At 35.9% G+C, this 17,990-nt stretch overlaps 1 protein-coding gene across 9 annotated transcripts in view; it reads left to right on the top strand.

Annotated features, from left to right (window-relative positions):
• The window catches only part of Reps2 (RALBP1 associated Eps domain containing 2), a 206,183-nt gene extending 188,738 nt beyond the window's left edge, over nt 1-17,445 (top strand). For all 9 annotated transcript variants that reach the window (XM_026396752.2, XM_077793947.1, XM_026396750.1 and 6 more), the window contains 2 exons: nt 9,305-9,410; nt 17,346-17,445. In XM_026396752.2, the coding sequence (XP_026252537.2) occupies nt 9,305-9,410; nt 17,346-17,414 (175 nt within the window). In that variant the 3' untranslated portion in view covers nt 17,415-17,445. The remainder of the gene's footprint in view (nt 1-9,304; nt 9,411-17,345) is intronic.
• Nucleotides 17,446-17,990: the final 545 nt, after the last annotated feature.

The raw sequence follows: 17,990 nt of genomic DNA, 5'->3' as shown, positions 1-17,990 counted from the left end.
TTAGGAGAAAGCAGGGTCCAGGATGAACATTAAGAAGATTTTTCTTATTCATATTCTTTTTTTAAAATATTTTTTTAGTTGTAGTTGAACACAATACCTTCATTTTATTATGTAGTGCTGAGGATATAACCCAAGGCCTCACACATGCTAGATGAGTGCTCCACTACTGAGCCACAACCCTAGCCCCCTTATTCATATTCTTTAAAATATCAGTTTGGATACTTTAAGAGAAAAGAGATAACAGTGGCTCAAAGAACATGGAAGTTAATTGATCTTTCTTATGTAGAAGTCTGAGTTGGTGAGTAGTCCAGAATGGTAGAGTAGCTCTGACCATGAATCCATGTACCTTTTGTTTTCCTGTTCTAGATTCCCTTGGGGATTTCCTTTATTCGTATGGTTGAAAGTAGTTCACCACCAACATGTTCACATTCTAGGCCACAGGAGGGGGGAAAAAAAGAAATTGAGAAAACCAGGCACACATCACTTCTCTCCGAGTCATTGGCCCCAAATTTAGTTATATGGTCTCACTCACCTGCCACGGACACAGAAATTTAGCTTCTTGTTGGGTGACCATGTGTCCAGCTCAAACTGAAAGTGATATGTTACTTAAAACAAAAAGTCATAAGAACAAGTTTTGAGAGATACGCTGGTCCAAAATGGACAGTACCTCATGGTGCTGCAATTGTAAATCAACAGATAGCATGATATGAATGGAACTGGGAAAATTAAATATCTACTTAAATCTTATTCTCCCATTTTCCTCCTTGGAAACCAGGACAATTATAGCCTATCCTGGAACATTGAAGAAAAAGGTAGAAAAACCTATACAGGGGCTGGGGATGTGGCTCAAGCGGTAGCGTGCTCACCTGGCATGCGTGCGGCCTGGGTTCGATCCTCAGCACCACATACCAACAAAGATGTTGTGTCCACCGAAAACTAAAAAAAAAAAAAAATATTAAAAAATTCTCTCTCTCTCTCCCTCTCTCCTTTTTAAAAAACTTTCTCTCTCTCTCTCTCTCTCTCTCTCTCTCTCTCTCTCTCTCTCTCTTAAAAGAAAAGAAAAACCTATACAGTAGACGCTAAAAGCATTTGGGGGGGGGGATTGAACCTGGGGTACTTAACCATTGAGCCACATCTCCAGCCCCTTTTAGTTTTTATTTTGAGACAGGGCCTTGCTTTCGATCCTCCTGCCTCAGCCTCTCCAGTTGTTGGGATTATAGGCATGTATTACCATGCCCACTGTAGAAGAAATTTTTGAGAGGCAAATTATTGCCTTTGATGAACCTTGAGAGGTATTCTGGGCCTGATACTGGTGTCTGGTTTGGGCCTCATCCTCTCTTTGCATTATTTGGGACTCCTTTGGTAGCAAGTAGTAAAAAGCAACTTGAGGTAGCAAAACTATATTCTTTTTAAGGATATAGGGGTAGTTTGTGGAAAACAGTCACAAAAATGGATTGGAAGAGAGGACTGCAAAACCTTTTGGGCTCCTTCTGATTCTTCTTTATTCTCTTAGAATGTATTTGTCATTTTTTTTCTGCGAAGAATTCTACCACCTTCAGCTTCAGAGTAATTACATTCTTGCTGTGCAAGGTCTAAGCTGAACTGAACTCTTAACTATAACCCACGTCCCTCTGAGAGAGAATCTGGTTAGCTCAGCATGGGCAAGCATCCATTCAAGTGTGAAAATGGCAGTGAGGGTTCAGGAAACAAACAGAAATGCCAGGAGTCCATCCCTGTAGAGGTGGGGGAAGAGGATAGAGAAGGGGTGACTTATAAGCTAGCATACATAGTGTGGTAATAGTTTAAAGGTGGAGGGGCATCCATTTCAGATCCACATCTTTTTAAAAACTTATTATTTTGAAATGATTATAGGTTGACAGAAAGCTACAAAAATAGTACAAAGGTCTTGTGTATCTTTCACCTTGTTTCCCCCTTTTATTGCATTTTACCTAACTATCATATAGTATCAGAACAGGATAGTTCTATCGGTTCCTCACATTTTATCATATATGTCGATTCTTGTAACCACCACTGTAATTAAGATACTGAAATCACTCCTGCCTCCTTTTCCCCACCATTTTTAACCCCTGGCAACCATGAATCAGTTTTCCATTTCTATAATTTTGCATTTTGAGAATGTTATGTAAATGAAATCACACAGTATGTTACCTTTTTGAGTTTGACCTATTTTACTCAGCATAATGCCCCTGATATCCATTTAGGTGGTTATGTATACCAATCAATACTGTTAAGCAGTATTCTGTGGCATGATATACCAGTGTTTAGCCATTCATCTGTTGAGGAAAATTTTGGCTGTGTCTAGTTACTGGTTATTAGAAATAAAGCTGCTACAACCATCTGTGCATGGTTTATTCTGTATACACAAGTTTTCCTTTCTCTGGGATAAGTGTCCAGGACTGTGATTATTGGGTTGCAAGTTAAATGTATGTTTAATTTGTTAATAGCACTGCTAAGCTACTTTTTAGAATAGCCATACCATGTTACTTTCCCACCATTAATGTATAAAGATTCAGTTTCTCTACATTCTTGCCAGCATTTGGTAATATTTCTTTTTAAACTTAGCTGTTCTAATAGGTATATGGTGCTATCACATTGTGGTCTTAATTTGCATTTCCCTAAAAATTAATGATTGTTAAATATCTTTTCTTGCGTGTATTTGCCATCATATATCCTCTACAGTAATATGTCTCCACCTATCTCTTGCTTATTTTCTAATTTGTTTTTTTAACTGTTAAGTTTTGAGTGTTCTTTCTATATTCCAAATATATATCCATTGTTAGATATGTTATTTTCATGTATTTTTCTTTCACGCTAGCTTGTCTTTTCACTCTCTTAAAAGGGTATTTAATAGAATAAAAGTTTTTTTAAAACTTTGGCCAAATCAAATTTATTGACTTCTTTTTCTTTTGTGGATTGTGTTTTTGGTGTCACACCTAAAAATTCTTCACCTTAGCACAAAAATTTATATTTTCTTCTAAATATTTCATAATTTTATACTTTTCATTCAATACCATAATTTATTTTATTAGTCTCCATCTGTCTGTCTGTCTATGGGTATTCACTTGCTTTAGAACCATTAGTTGAAAAGCCTATTCTTTCTCCATGGACTTTTTTGGCACCTCTATCAAAAATAATTTGGTTTTACATGTCCTATTTCCTGGGTGCACTCTTTTGTTTCATTCAGTGTGTCTCTTTTCCACAAATACCACAGGGCTTCATACATTTTAGGCACATGCTCTATTATTGAGCTACATCCCCAGCCCCTTGGTGAGTATCTCCATTACATGATTACTTGATACTGTAAGGATATAATATGTTAAATTTCTCCCACTTTTATAACTATTTTTGAAATATTTTAAATTATTCCAATGCTTTTAACTTTGTATATAAATATTTAAATACTTTTGTCTTGAACTACAAAAAATGTTACTGGGATTTTGATAGAAATTGCCTTAAGCCTGTGTATCAATTTGGTATTAACATCCTTACTATGTTGAGTCTTACAATCTATAAGCATATGTGTCTCCATTTGTTTAGATACCATTTGATTTCTTTCATCACTATTTTATATATATAGTTTTTAGCATGCAAGTTCTATACATGTTTTGTTATATTTATATGTAATCATCTCATTTGGCATCTTTGTAAATGATAGTCATTTTATAAATTCTGGTTCCCAAATGTTCATTGTTAGAATATAGAAGTACTATTGAATTTCATATGCTAATCTTCTGTCTTGCAAACATACTTCTGTACTTGCTGAAATCACTTATTAGTTTCAGTCTTTTTTGTGGATTCCTTGCAATTTTCTGCATAGAACATTATGTTTTCTGCAAACAAGGACTGTTTCATTTCTTTCTTTCTAATATATGTACCTTTTATTTCCTTTTCTTTTTCTTTTCTTTTTTTCCTTTTCTGACTTACTATGCTGGTCAGGACTTCTAGAACTATGTTGAAAAATAGTGATGAGTGTAGACATATTTGCTTTGTTCCCAATATTAGAGGGAAAGCAGTTTTTCATTAACTGTGGTGTCAGCTGTTATTTGTTGCAAATATTTTTCATCAAATTGAGGAAGTTCACCTCTCTATCATTTTCTAAGAGTTTCTATCATGAGTGGGTGTTGGGTTCTATCAAGTGCTTTTTTTGTGTCAGTTGATATGGTCATTTTTCTTTTTATAGCTTAAGGTGGAGGATTACAACACAATGTGCACATGTGTTGAAATAACACATGGTACCCCATAAATATGTACAATTTTTATATTTTCATTTATCAATTAAAAATAAAATAGTGGGTTATATTGATTAATTTTTGAATATGGGATCATTCTTCCATTCCTGGAATGAACTTTCTTTGCACTTGGTGTATACTTCTTTTTATATATTGCTGAATTATTTTTGCTAATAAATTGTGAAAGTTTTTTTGCATCTATATTCATCAGGATACTGTGCTTAATTTCCTTTTTGTGCTGTCTTTGTCTACTTTTGGTATTAGTGATATTAACCTCATAAAATGAGCTGGGAAATGTTCTCTTCTGTGGTTGAGATGGTGCAGAATTGGCACTCTTTCTTTTTTAAGAATTTGGGGCCAGGCTTGGTGGTGCATGCCTGTAATCCCAGCAGCTCTGGAGACTGGGGCAGGAGGATGGTGAGTTCAAAGCCAGCCTCAGCAAAAGTGAGGCGCTAAGTAACTCAGCAAGACCCTGTCTCTAAATAAAATACAAAAAGGGCTGCGGATGTGGCTCAGTGGTTGAGTGCCCCTGAGTTCAATCCCCAGTTCCCCCCCCCAAAAAAAAATTTTTTTTTTCATAGTTCTCCAGTGAAACTGTCAGGGCTTAGAGATTTATTTTGGGGGGAGTTTTTAAAAAGTACATTTTTAAAATGAAATTTGAAAATTTCAGAAAATTTTCAAAAGCAATGTGGAATAATGGGTGAGTTCTGGTAATTTGCGCTTTTGAAGCAGTTGGTCTCCTTCATTTAAGTTTTCAAATTATACAAAAGAAGGGAAGGGAAGTATTATTATATTTACCTTTTTTGTTGTTCATTCTTTGTTCCTCATGTTCTAAGATTCCTACATCAGTTTTTTGTTTTAGCAGTTTCTTTTGGCTGTTCTTTTCGGGTAGATCTACTGGCAGTATATTTACTTACCTTCATCTAAAAATGTTTTGGTTTTCCTTTAATTCCTAAAATTTATTTTTATTGGATATAGAGTTCTAGGCTGATAGTTTTTTGCTTTTGAACTTGAAAAGTGTGTCATTTCCTTCTGGCCATCATGGTGTCTGGTTAAAAATCTGCTGTCATTTGAATTGTACCCTTATAGATAAGGTTATCATTTCTTGTTGCTTTCAAGAATTTTTTCTTTGTCTTAATTTTTAAAAGTTTAATTATAATTTAGGCTGTTTGGGTTTTCAGTTTCTTAAATTTATAGTCTTCTGTCTTTTGCCAAATTTGAGAAATTTTCAACTATCATTTCTTCAGATGCTTTTTCATCTTTCTCTCTTCTCTCCTGGAAGTTCATTGAGGCAAATACTAGATCTTATTCTCTTATAGGTCCTTGAAGCTGTGTTCAGTTTTCTTTCCAGCCTAGTCTCTCTGTTCAGTTTGTTAATTTGTGTCTTCAAATTCACTGATTTTTGTCTTCTCTATTCAGCAGTTGAGCCCATTAATTGAGGTTTTAATTTCAGATGTTATATTTTTCATTGATAATGTACCCCTCCATTCCCAATGGTGTAAATGGAAGTAAAATAGGGAAACTGGACTTCCATCCTCACCTGGAAAAAACAAGATGGCAATACTCTTCCTTCACTGGCATAGTGTCAGAGGAAACATTCATTGTGTTTTTCTTTTCTGATTGATACCAAGATTGAACCCAGGGGCACTTTACTACTGAGTTGAATCTCTGCCCATTTTTAAATTTTGAGAAAAGATCTTGTTAAGTTGTTGCAAGTCTTGCTAAGTTGCTGAGGCTGGCTTTGAACTTGTAATCTTTCTGTCTCAGCCTCCCCAGTTGCTGGGATTATAGGCATGTGCCTATGATCTTCTTTATATCTTCTATTTCTTTTCTGAAATTTTCTATTTTTATTTGTTTTAGATATGCTTGTATTTGTCAATTGAAACATTTTTTATAATGGCTAAACTAAAATCTTAATTAGGTAATTTCATATCTGCATTATCTAGGTGTTGGCATCTGTTGTGTTTTCTCATCACATTACGATTTTCTGTTTCTTCATTTGATAAAGATTTTTTATTGTATCCTAGACATTTGGGGTATTATATAATGAAACTCTGAATCTTATTAAAATATTCTATTTAATTGTGCTTTCCTACTTGACTTCCATTTACACCATGGAGGATGGAAGGGTGCATTGTTATTGCTGAATGGGAGTGGTACTTCAGGCTTCCCACTAGACCTCCACTGATACCATCCTGGCTGAGAAGGGGAGTGGTGTTTGGTTATTGCTCCTTATGTGGCCTCCACAGTGAGAAGAAGGTTCTTTCCCACTAGAAAGGAGTAAAGGTCCTGACTTCCTACTTGACATTCTCGGATGCAACACCACCTTGGAGGGTACCCAGAGGAGGAAGTCTAGCCATCCCACTTGGCCTTCGCTGATGAAGATGGGATTTGGGAATTTTAATTTTTTTGTGGTATTTGATTGTAGTAGAGTAGTTATTGTCTAGAAGTTCTCTATATTACTTGGCTACCCCTTTCCAGTTCTTTTGGCTAGAGAAAACAGAGTTTTTTGAGGGGGAGCCTTTTTGTCTGATCTCACTGGTATATATGTACTGCCAACTTCTACAGTATCCAGTCTGGGATATAAGATGCAAAAGAAAACCCAGAGAATTCACTACTGTGTGTTTCCTTGGGTATTGAGTTCTCTTTCTGGTTTACCTCTTTATTCCATCTTTTAGAGTTATCTTATGTTTATTTTTATATATTGTCCAGAGATTTCACTGTACTTAGCAGGAAGAATAGAGAGAAATGTGTTCACTGCATCTTCTCCTGGACCTAGAAATCTAATCTATAAATATATTTTTCTCATTCACTTGTGAAATTTAATAATGCCATGTAAGTAGAGAGTAGAATAATGGTTACCTCAACCTTCCTTACATTAAACTTAAAAAAATTTTATTGGTTCTTTTTAGTTATACATGACAATAGACTCCATTTTGATGTAATTATACAAGCATGGAATATATCTTTCTAATTAGGGCCCCAGTACCTCTCCTTCCCCTTCCCTTTCCCCAGCCCCTATTCCCTTCTAATAGATTGCTTAATCTATATTTTTAAAAAGCAGATTTGAAGCTTCTTCTTGCCTCTCTATGGATGAAGAAAGTAATCTTTAATTCTGAACTTACTAGGGACATGTTATGTCTTCTATGATAAACAGAGTGGCTAGCATACTCTGTATCCTCACTAAATGTTAATTTTACCTGTATAGTGGTCACAGACCATTCTACTTCAGTTGCTCCAACCTGGAATCCTTCTCTCATTAATTACAAATAGGTGTTTTTCTAAGGAAATAGAAATCACCCTTTTGCTCTAAAAATTTTGTATTTTTTTGCTATGGGATAAAATGTTGTAGGTTATGCCTGTGATGACCATGTTGATGTATCTTCCTAACCATGAGCAGTTTTAAGAGGTAAAGATGGTAGTAAAATGACCTGTTACCAAAGAGGTTAACCAGAGACTTTAATGTGCAAAGTAGTACACACCTTTTCTCTTAATTTACTATTGAATTAACTCAGGGATATTAAAATATTCTGATTTTTTTTCTCAATTGCCACAGATCCATGCTGGTGCATGCACATGGACACCCCACCCCCACTCCAGTATCCATTAACAAAGAAATAATGGAAAGTTAGGCAGCTAAAGAAAATATTCTTCTATTATTTTCCTTCAGGCTTGTCCAAAGAGGCCAACTGCAGGTCTTTTAAATGTCATTAATCCTTACACAAAAGGACATTCGAATAAATAAGGTTTGTTAGAAGAAATGCCTATTAAAATGTCCAGAATAAATGGAACACCAATGTTTGTAAAGGCCCAATTCACAGCTTTTATTCAAGTTATAAAATGGGAATTATTTCAGGTGTAAATAATTCATCCCGACAAATTTGTTTCATTTGGTGCCTGCCTGTGAATATGGGGTTTTATTTTTGGAGTCCTGTGATGTTAACCCTCGTTAGTGTGGCACCTCTCATAGATCAGAGTTCTGACCTGCGAGGGTCCAGACCTGTAAGCTCTTTTTTTTTTTTTTTTTTGGCATTTTTTAAAAATCTCTTTATTTTTATATATTTTTTTCTTTTTTTTATTGGTTGTTCAAAACATTACAAAGCTCTTGACATATCATATTTCATACATTAGATTCATGTGGGTTATGAACTCCCATTTTTACCCCATATACAGATTGCAAAATCACATGGGTTACACATCCACATTTTTACATAATGCCCTATTAGTGACTGTTGTATTCTGCTACCTTTCCTATCCTCTACTATCCCCCCTCCCCTCCCCTCCCATCTTCTCTCTCTTCCCCATCTACTGTAATTCATTTCTCTCCTTATTTTTTTCTATTGCCCTCACAACCTCTTATATGTAATTTTGTATAACCATGAGGGTCTCCTTCCATTTCCATGCAATTTCCCTTTTCTCTCCCTTTCCCTCCCACCTCATGTCTCTGTTTAATGTTAATCTTATCCTCCTGCTCTTCCTCCCTGCTCTGTTCTTAGTTGCTCTCATTATATTAAAAAAGACATTTGGCATTTGTTTTTTTAGGGATTGGCTTGCTTCACATAGCATAATCTGCTCTAATGCCATCCATTTCCCTGCAAATTCCATGATTTTGTCATTTTTTAGTGCTGCATAGTACTCCATTGTGTATAAATGCCACATTTTTTTTTATCCATTCATCTATTGAAGGGCATCTGGGTTGGTTCCACAGTCTAGCTATTGTGAATTGTGTTGCTATGAACATGGATGTGGCAGTATCCCTGTAGTACGCTCTTTTAAGGTCTTCAGGGAATAGTCCGAGAAGGGCAATAGCTGGGTTAAATGGTGGTTCCATTCCCAGCTTTCCCAGGAATCTCCATACTGCTTTCCAAATTGGCCGCACCAATTTGCAGTCCCACCAGCAATGTAGAAGAATAATTGTAAGAAATAATTGTAAGAAATAATTTCTGGTTATTTCATTTCAATAAGTGACTTAATTCTTTTTTTAGCCATACTAAAAATCAGGAATTACTGCAAATGTAAGCTCTTTTCACCAAAATGTTTGTACTTTTCTATAGGCAGTCTTCCAAACAGAAGAAGGCCATTCAAACTGCTATCCGTAAAAATAAGGAGGCAAATGCAGTGCTGGCTCGGTTGAACAGTGAACTCCAACAGCAGCTTAAGGTAAGGAATGTTTCCAAGATTTGGATTACCAGGCTCTTCCCTGGATTTTTTATTTTGCTTTGTGTTGACCCCTGGCTGTCCATCCCTCTTGGTAAGAGTTGCCTCTGTTCTTTCATGCTTGGAGGGACTAGCAAATTTTATAGGTAGGCTGCATATTATGTGTGTTAAAAGGAAAGATAAATCTATCAAAGTCTTTTTGAAGCATTTGTTGTCCAAAGCTTTGGAGTTAGTGCTTAATTGTTAAAATCCTCTCTGAAAGGTGATGCATTGACTTCTTTCAAAGGAAGTGACCTGGGTACACTATCAAAGGGCAACCCCTCTCCTGGTACCATGAAAATGGTTCCATCTCACCTTCTCAAGGACATCAGTGCAATTCTTATCATCACCTATTTCTCTTCATTATTATCTCTTCTGCGTTAGTTTCCCATAACAAAGTGTTACGAATTCAGTGGCTTAAAACTATAGAAATTTCCTCTCTTGCAGGTCTGGAGGCTAGAAACCTGAGTGTTGTCAGAGTCATGCTCTCTTTGAAGGCTCCAGGAGAGAATTATTCCTTTCCTCTTCCTAGCTTCTGGTAGTTTCTTGTAGTCCTTGGCAGTCCTTGGCCTATAGACACAACACTCCCAATTTCTGCCTCTACTGTCACATGGAATTCTTCCTGGGTCTCTATGTGTAATTGTCCAAATTACTCTTCTTATTGTATCCTTCTTTTAAGGACACTGTTCATTGGATTAGGGCCCATCATAATATAGTATGACCTCATTTTTAACTTGATTACATCTGCAAAGATCCTATTTGCAAATCGGGTCACATTTACAGGTACTGCACACTCACATAGCCACTACTTGAATTTATATTTTGGTGAGACAAGATTCTCTACTGGATCATTCCCTATTCACCCATAAATGTGTTCCAGTGTTGCCCATTGCCCTTGACTGATTACTGCCCCATTTCTCTGGTCCCCTTCACAGCAGAGTTTCTTAGAAATTGTTTCTATTCACTGTCTTCACTTCCCCACCAATGGTTTTCTCTCCCCTCTACTTTAGTATGGCTTTGTTTTGCTACATTCATAGCCCTCTTATGGCCAAACCCAATAGGCTTGCTTTCATATAATTTGAATTTTCAGAAGAATATACAGAACTAACCATTTCTTCCTTAGAAATCACTTTTCTAACCAGATTTTGAGCTACCATACTTTCCTGGTTTTCCTTCTACTCCACTGGTGCTTTTTCCTTTCTCCTTTGCTGTCTCTTCCTTCTGTGATTTCTCTTTTACATGCACCTCCCTTGCTAAAATTTTTCATTACAAAAATTTTCAAATGTGTAGGAAAGTTGAAAGAGTCCTACGATGCACACTCACATAGCCACTACTTTAGTTCTGCCACTTTTTATTATAGTCTATGTACACCTCCATTTATCTATCACTTCTCTCCATTAATTCATATTATTTTTACATATATTCAGATGAATTTCAGACATATGAGTAGTTCTAAATATTTTAGCTCATACATTGTTAGCTAGAGTTCACTATTTTTATAGGTTTTTCTTATGATGTAAAATTTACATACAGTGAATGTACCAATCTTTACTGATCTGGGGTGTTACATTTATTCAATGTATGTATCTTGGAACCCAAAATCTTGTCAAATGAGAGAACATTACCATCACTCCATGAAGCTTTCTTGTGTCCTTCTCTGTCAGTTCCTAGCCCAGCCACACACAGGCAACCTCTATTCTGAAATTTTTATACCATAGTTTTGCATGTTCTATAACTTTGTGTAAATGGTACCCTAAAACACACTTTGATGGAAAGCTTCTTTCACTTGGTATTATATTTTTGAGATTCGTTTATTCTGTGTATATCAGTACTTTTTATTACTGAATAGTATTCCATTGAATGAATATGACATAACTTGGTTGTCAGTTCTCTTCATGGGCATTTTAAACTGTTTCTAAGCTGGGAATGGTGGCACATGCCTGTAATCCCAGCAATTTGGGAGGCTGAGACAGGAGAATCACAAGTTTGAAGCCAGCCTTAGCAGTTTAGCAAGGTCCTAAGCAACTTGGCAAGACCCTGTCTCAAAATAAAAAATAAAGGCCTGGAGATGTGACTTAGTGGTTAAGTACCCCTGGGTTCAATCCCCGGTACAAAACAAAACACACACACACACACACACACACACACACACACACACACACAAAGGAAAAAGTGCTGCAACTATTTTCAGTTAGGATAATTTTGTTTTTTTTTTTTTAAATTATTTTTATAGTTGGAGATGAACAGATTGCCTTTGTTTTATTGGTTTATTTGTATGTGGTGCTGAGGATCGAACCCAGGGCCTCAGCGCACGCGAGGCAAGTGCTCTGCCCCTGAGCTACAGCCCCAGCCCGCAGTTAGGATAATTTTGAATAAAAACACATTTTTAAACAAGTTTTAGTGTGGAAGTATGTTCTCATTTCTCATGAGTAAATTCCTAGGTTTATGATTAGTTGCTATTATGGTAAGTATATGTGATCAACTAGTTTTATTGGTAACTACTAGGCCTTTTTCCAATATAGTTGTAGCATTGGACATTCCCATCACTACTGAATGAAAGTTCCAGTTGTTCCACATCTTTATCAGTATTTGGTGTTATTCTTTTTAATTTTAGCTAGTCTGTGTTATGTACTTTTATCATCATTTCCTTGATGACTAATTATGTGGATCACTTTCCTGTGTGATCAGTTACATTTTATATTTTTTAATATACTTTTTTTAGATAAACACAACACTTTATTTATTTTATGTGGTGCTGAGGATTGAACCTGGTGCTTCACACATGCGAGGCAAACGCTCCACCACTGAGCCACAACCCCAGTCCTACCTTTTGTGTTTTATGAAGTATCTTTTGGTCAGTTGTTGAATTGAGTTTTGTTTTTTTTTGTTTTTTTTGTTTTTTGTTTTGGTGTTGAGTTGTAGGTAGTAGCTTTTTACCTATGTTGGTTACCTGTCATTTGTTAGATATAAATTTTGTGAATATTTTCTTCTAGTCTTTCTTTTGCCGATTTCTTAACTATATCTTTTCATGAGCATAAGTTCTAAATTTTAATAAAGTGTAAATTTATCATTTTTAATAGTTATTACTTTCTTCCTATATTAAGATACTTTGTCTATCTCCAAATTATGAAGATATTCTTCTGTTTTCTTCTAACAGCTTTATTGTTTTACCATTTACATTTAGGATTTTGATCCATCTTGATTTATGTTTTGTTTATGATGTGAGATAAGGGTCAAGGTTCAGTTTTCCCCATTTTAATGTTTAATCCAGCAATATTTGTTGAAACGACCTTCCTTTCCTCTTTTGATTACTTTAGTGCCATTGTCAAAAATCTAATGACCTTATATATGTAGGTTCATTTCTGAGTTCTTACTCTGTCTCATTCACTTATTTTTGGATCCTTATGCCAGTACCACACATTCTTGATTACTGTTGCCTTATACTAAGTCCTGAAACTAGGTGATTTTCTTTTATCAAACTGTTCCTTTTCTTTTTTTAAAATATTTAATTTTTAGTTGTATTTGGACACAATACCTTTATTTTACTTATTTATTTTTATGTGGTGCTGAGGATTGAACCCAAGGCTTCGCACATTCGAGGCCAGCACTGTATCACTGAGCCACAACCCCAGCCCCAAACTGTTCCTTTTCAAGATTCCATTGGATATTGTAAGCCCATTGTTTCACAGAAATTTTAGAGTTGGTATATCAGTTTCTACAAAGTCAAAACTGATAGGATTATGATTGGATTTGCACTGATTCTCTACATCAATTTAGGGAAACTTGACATCTAAATAATCTTGAGTTTGCTAATCTGTAAACAGAGTAATCTCCACAATTATTTAGGTCTTCTAAAATTCCTCTCAGATGTTCTCAGTTTTGAGTATATCAGTCTTATAGATTTCTTGTCAAGTTTATTCCAAAGATTTTTGACATGATTGCAAATTTAAATTTTTTAAAATTTTATTTTCTAGTTGAGTTTATGAAAGTCACAGAGTAGAAGACCAGCACCCCTCCAAATCAGTAATATTCCTGTGTACAGGAAAAATTGGTAATAGAAATTTAAAAAAGTATAATTGCATAATAGCTTGCCTCCTCCCCAAAGTGAAATACTTTGGTGCAAGTCTATCAAGGAATTGTATGCTAAAAACTACAAAATACTGCTCAAGGAAATATAAGAAGATCTAAATAAATGTAGAGACATATTTTGCATGTGGATTTGGAAGATTCAACATAGTCAAGATTTCATTTTTCTCCCAAATGATCTTTGGATTCATTGCAATATCAATAAAGATCCCAGCAGGATTTTTTGTGAGAATACAGAAAGCTGACCCAAAAGCTGTAAGGGCCAAGGCACTGGAATTGCTAAAACAAATTTGTAAAAGAAGAACAAAATTAGAGGAATCACTTACCATCAAGTTAGGAAGATGGTGTGGTGGAAGGATTGGAGAATAGATCAATAAAACAGGATAGGGTCCTGAAATAGACCACATGCCTACAGCCTTTTGATCTCTGACAAACATGCAAAATAAACTCAAGGAGAAAGACTAGTCTTTCATCAGAATGTTTTGTAACAATTGGTTATTCATATGTAAACAATGAACTTTGATCTAAGCCTCAAACTCTATGCAAAGGTTAACTTAAAATGAGTCATAGATGTAAATGCTAAACATAAAGCTACAAAACTTTTAGAAGAAAACATAGGGAAAATGTCCTTATGACCTGAGGTTAGAAATGACATCAAAAGCATGATCTATTGGGCTGGGGATGTGGCTCAAGCGGTAGCTCGCTCACCTGGTATGCGCAGGGTGCTGGGTTCGATCCTCAGCACCACATAAAAATAAAAGATGTTGTGTCCACTGAAAACTAAAAAATAAATATTAAAAAATTATCTTTCTCTCTTTAAAAAAAGCATAATCTATCAGAAAAAAACAATAAATTTACCTTCATAAAAATTAAGAACTTCTCTACCAAAAACACTGTCAAGAATTAAGAGGCAAACTACAGACTGGGAGACAGGGTCTTGTCAAGTTGCTTAGAACCTTGCTGAATTACTGAGGCTGGCCTCAAACTTGTGATTTTCCTGCCTCAGCCTCCCAAATTGCTGGGATTACAGCCATACCCAGTTTAGAAACAGTTTCAAAATGCCCATGAATAGAACTAACAACCAAGTTATGGCATATTCACTCAATGGAATACTATTCAGTAATAAAAGGAAAGAAAATATTTACAAATATTTACAAATCACATATTTGACAAACAACTTGTATCCTGATTATATAAAGAACTCTTTAGAGATCAGTGATATAAAAGGAGGAGATTGAGGGGGAGGGAAGAATGATACAATGAAATTGACCAAACTATCCCATGTACATATATGAATATATCACAGTGAATTGTACATCTCCTTTTATTTAATAAAAGGAGTTCATTTTTTTGTTCTCTGTTTAATTTTCATTATTATGATACAATTTTTTTGCAGTGTTGGGAATTGAACCCAGGACTTCATACCTGCTAAACAAGCACTCTACCACTGAGCTACATTTCTAGCCCTATTAGGATGTGTTCTTGTAATGATAGTTTTGGAAATGCACAGCACATTGGGAACTTGTCAACTTTGACCTGGTTAGATTATATAGTTGGGGAACCTGCAAAGGCAGTTTCATTGGCTCCTTCTTGGTCTAGTGGGAGACTCAAGAGAGGACAATCTTTTGGTCTCCTGTGTGGGTGGAAAGACCTGGTTCATTGGAGCAGTAGGGCTGTGGATGTCAGCATCCAGGATATTTATTTACTCTTCAGCATCTTTTCTCCTCACCTGTGCCTAGTTCTTGCTTGTCCAGATGTTCTGTTTTACCATTTTAGTTAATAAATCTTCAGTGCTCTTCTCTGGTGTCAGGAACGTCATGGAATCTAATTGCTTCCGAGACAGACTTCTAGTCAACAATTATTTTAGCCAGTCCTCCTCCCCTTGTTCACTGCCACTTTCATAGGTATCTGGTGCTGCCAGTTGGAGTCCTTCAGGGACTCTTCTATGTAAAATCTGATTGGTTCTTATTTTTTCAATATGCTTAGCTTGTGTTTCAGCTCTCTTTACTTGATCCGTATGTGTAGTAAAGTTCTAGGTCTAGTGAACAGATGTTTGAAGAATCACCGAAGAAGAGCTCTAGTCATAGCCCCTCAGTCAGTTCCTTGACCAAGCTAATTTACAAATGCAAATGTCCTTGAACAAATGACCTATGTGAGTTTCCTTAATGAAGGGCTCCCCTATGCAGCTCAAATTTTAAACTATTAATTTTCTAGCCTTTCCCAGAAGGACCTGTGGCCATTTACTAGGGTGGCTGTGTATTGTGGGAATGACTGGCTCTGAACTGGCACTAGTTTTAGGAGACCAACTGTTACTATGACCCACCAATCAGAGCAGATGCTTATGGAGGTCAAGTCATCAGTGAGGATTGGCTTAGGTCTATCTCATAGTAGGTTCAGGGCATTTACAAACCCACACTGTGGGTATTTCCTCAACCCTAGAATGTATACTTGGAATAGATGTACATAGCAGCTGGCAGAATTCCCATATCCCTTCACCTCACCCCATATTTGCTAAGTCATTTACCATTCATTTCTTTGCCTGATCAGCTTATATATTTTATTACTATCATTTCTTCTTCTCTTTTGTTTTCCCTGTCTTATGACTCTTATCACTTTAAAAAGTTCTGTGTTGCTTTAGTGGAGTTCCAGGAAGGTGTAAGTATGGACCTAGCATAGCGTGGTCTTCAAACCTTTATCTGAAAATCTCTATCCTGTTTTGCAAGATGATGTTATACTGTCCCATGACTCTGAAGACCATCCATAAGATAGTGAAATATTAATGCTTACATATTAAGCCTGCTTCTCTTTCCTCTAAGCTCTAAATATGCATATAGAGTTTCTTACTCCGCTTTTTCTTTCCAGACACCTAATATACATCTGAGATAATTAATTTTTAGCCTCTGCTTGAAATGCCTATTTTTTATATTATTTTTAGTTGTAGATGGACAGATAATTTTATTTTGTTTATTTATTTTTATGTGGGGCCGAGGATCGAACCCAGGGCCCTGCACATGCTAGGTAACTGCTCTACCGCTGAGCCACAACCTCAGCCCTTGAAATGCTTGTTCTTATCCAATCTTCCTACAACCAGCTATCATCTGGATAAACACTTGTGCTCTGTGCTAATTACTAGTGTGTTAGCTCTTTTGAAACAACTCAGAATTGAGCCTTTATACAGAATTCTTTATCACCTTGACTAATTTGACTTAAGAATGCCTATGTGTGCTCCCTTTCTCTCTTCAAAAACATTTGTTTTAGGCCTGAAAGTTTGATTTCCCAAATAGAAGATTGCTAATTCTCTCTTCCACCTATTACCAAGAAGTCTCACATTAAGCATATTTTGTGCAGGATCCTGGATAAAACTTTGGTAGATGAACAGCGAGCGTGCCTTTTCATCCCTCAGACCTGACTATGTTGCTGGATTAGAAGCCAGAGATTGCAGCTAGAAATTTAGCTCGGGTGGCTTACCTTTCAGTATTACGAATCTGCTTTTGCCTTCTGGTCTTTCCCAATTAGCCTTTTAATTTTTAATATCATTCTCTGCTACCCTGATCCTACAAGGTAAGACTAAAGTGGGGTAATGGAAAAGGGTTCATGAGCTTCATATCATCATCTTCAGAAAGGAGTTGAGAGATTAGAAATTGTGAAGCCTCCCTTTGTATAATCATCGGCTTTAAATCGGGTCCCTTCCAACACTTAAGTATTTGTGGATCCAGTTGTAAGTTTCCTTTGAATATTTGATAAAGTAGAGATAAACCCAGGAAATGACCCATTTGATTTTTGTTTTTCTTCTCCCTGTTTTGTACTACTCAGGAGGTTCACCAAGAACGAATTGCATTGGAAAACCAATTGGAACAACTTCGTCCAGTCACTGTGTTGTGACCTCCACGTTTCAAGTGATAGCGGGTGACCTTGTCTGCCAAGATCTTTCTTTTGAATGTTTGAGCCCAACTACTTGTCATAGATGTCTGAATGTGTCAAAAGGTGTGAGCAGCAGAATATAATCCATATGACCTTTTCTCTTGCACTTGTGTATTTTACTGTGGTGGAAAAAATTCTTCAACTGATTATCACATTTGAAATTGTAATTATTAGTGGAATTTATCTCCCATTCTTAAATACATTGTCAAGGTATTAGATGCTGCTCCTTACCAAAAATCAGTCTTTTAGCAAATAATTTAGAGCATTATTTATTTAAAGAATTTATGATTTGTATAAAACCTTATAACCAAGTACCTTCGGGATGCTTGTTTTATTTTTGTATGTATATCACATGCAGTAGGTTGGTTTCCTGAATAATTGGGATTCTAAGTGGATAGTCTTTGGCATGATGATAATAAAAACAAAAGCTAAGATAAAACAAAAGCATCAGATTTAGACTGGCGCTATGCCCTCCACCACTGTATGCCAAAATTGCTTGTCTAGTGCCATTTTGATGTTATATCTAGCTATAAATAA

This window comes from Urocitellus parryii, chromosome X, assembly GCF_045843805.1.
Source record: "Urocitellus parryii isolate mUroPar1 chromosome X, mUroPar1.hap1, whole genome shotgun sequence".
NCBI classification, from domain to species: Eukaryota; Metazoa; Chordata; class Mammalia; order Rodentia; family Sciuridae; genus Urocitellus; species Urocitellus parryii.
This window is presented reverse-complemented; position numbering and strand designations above follow the sequence as displayed.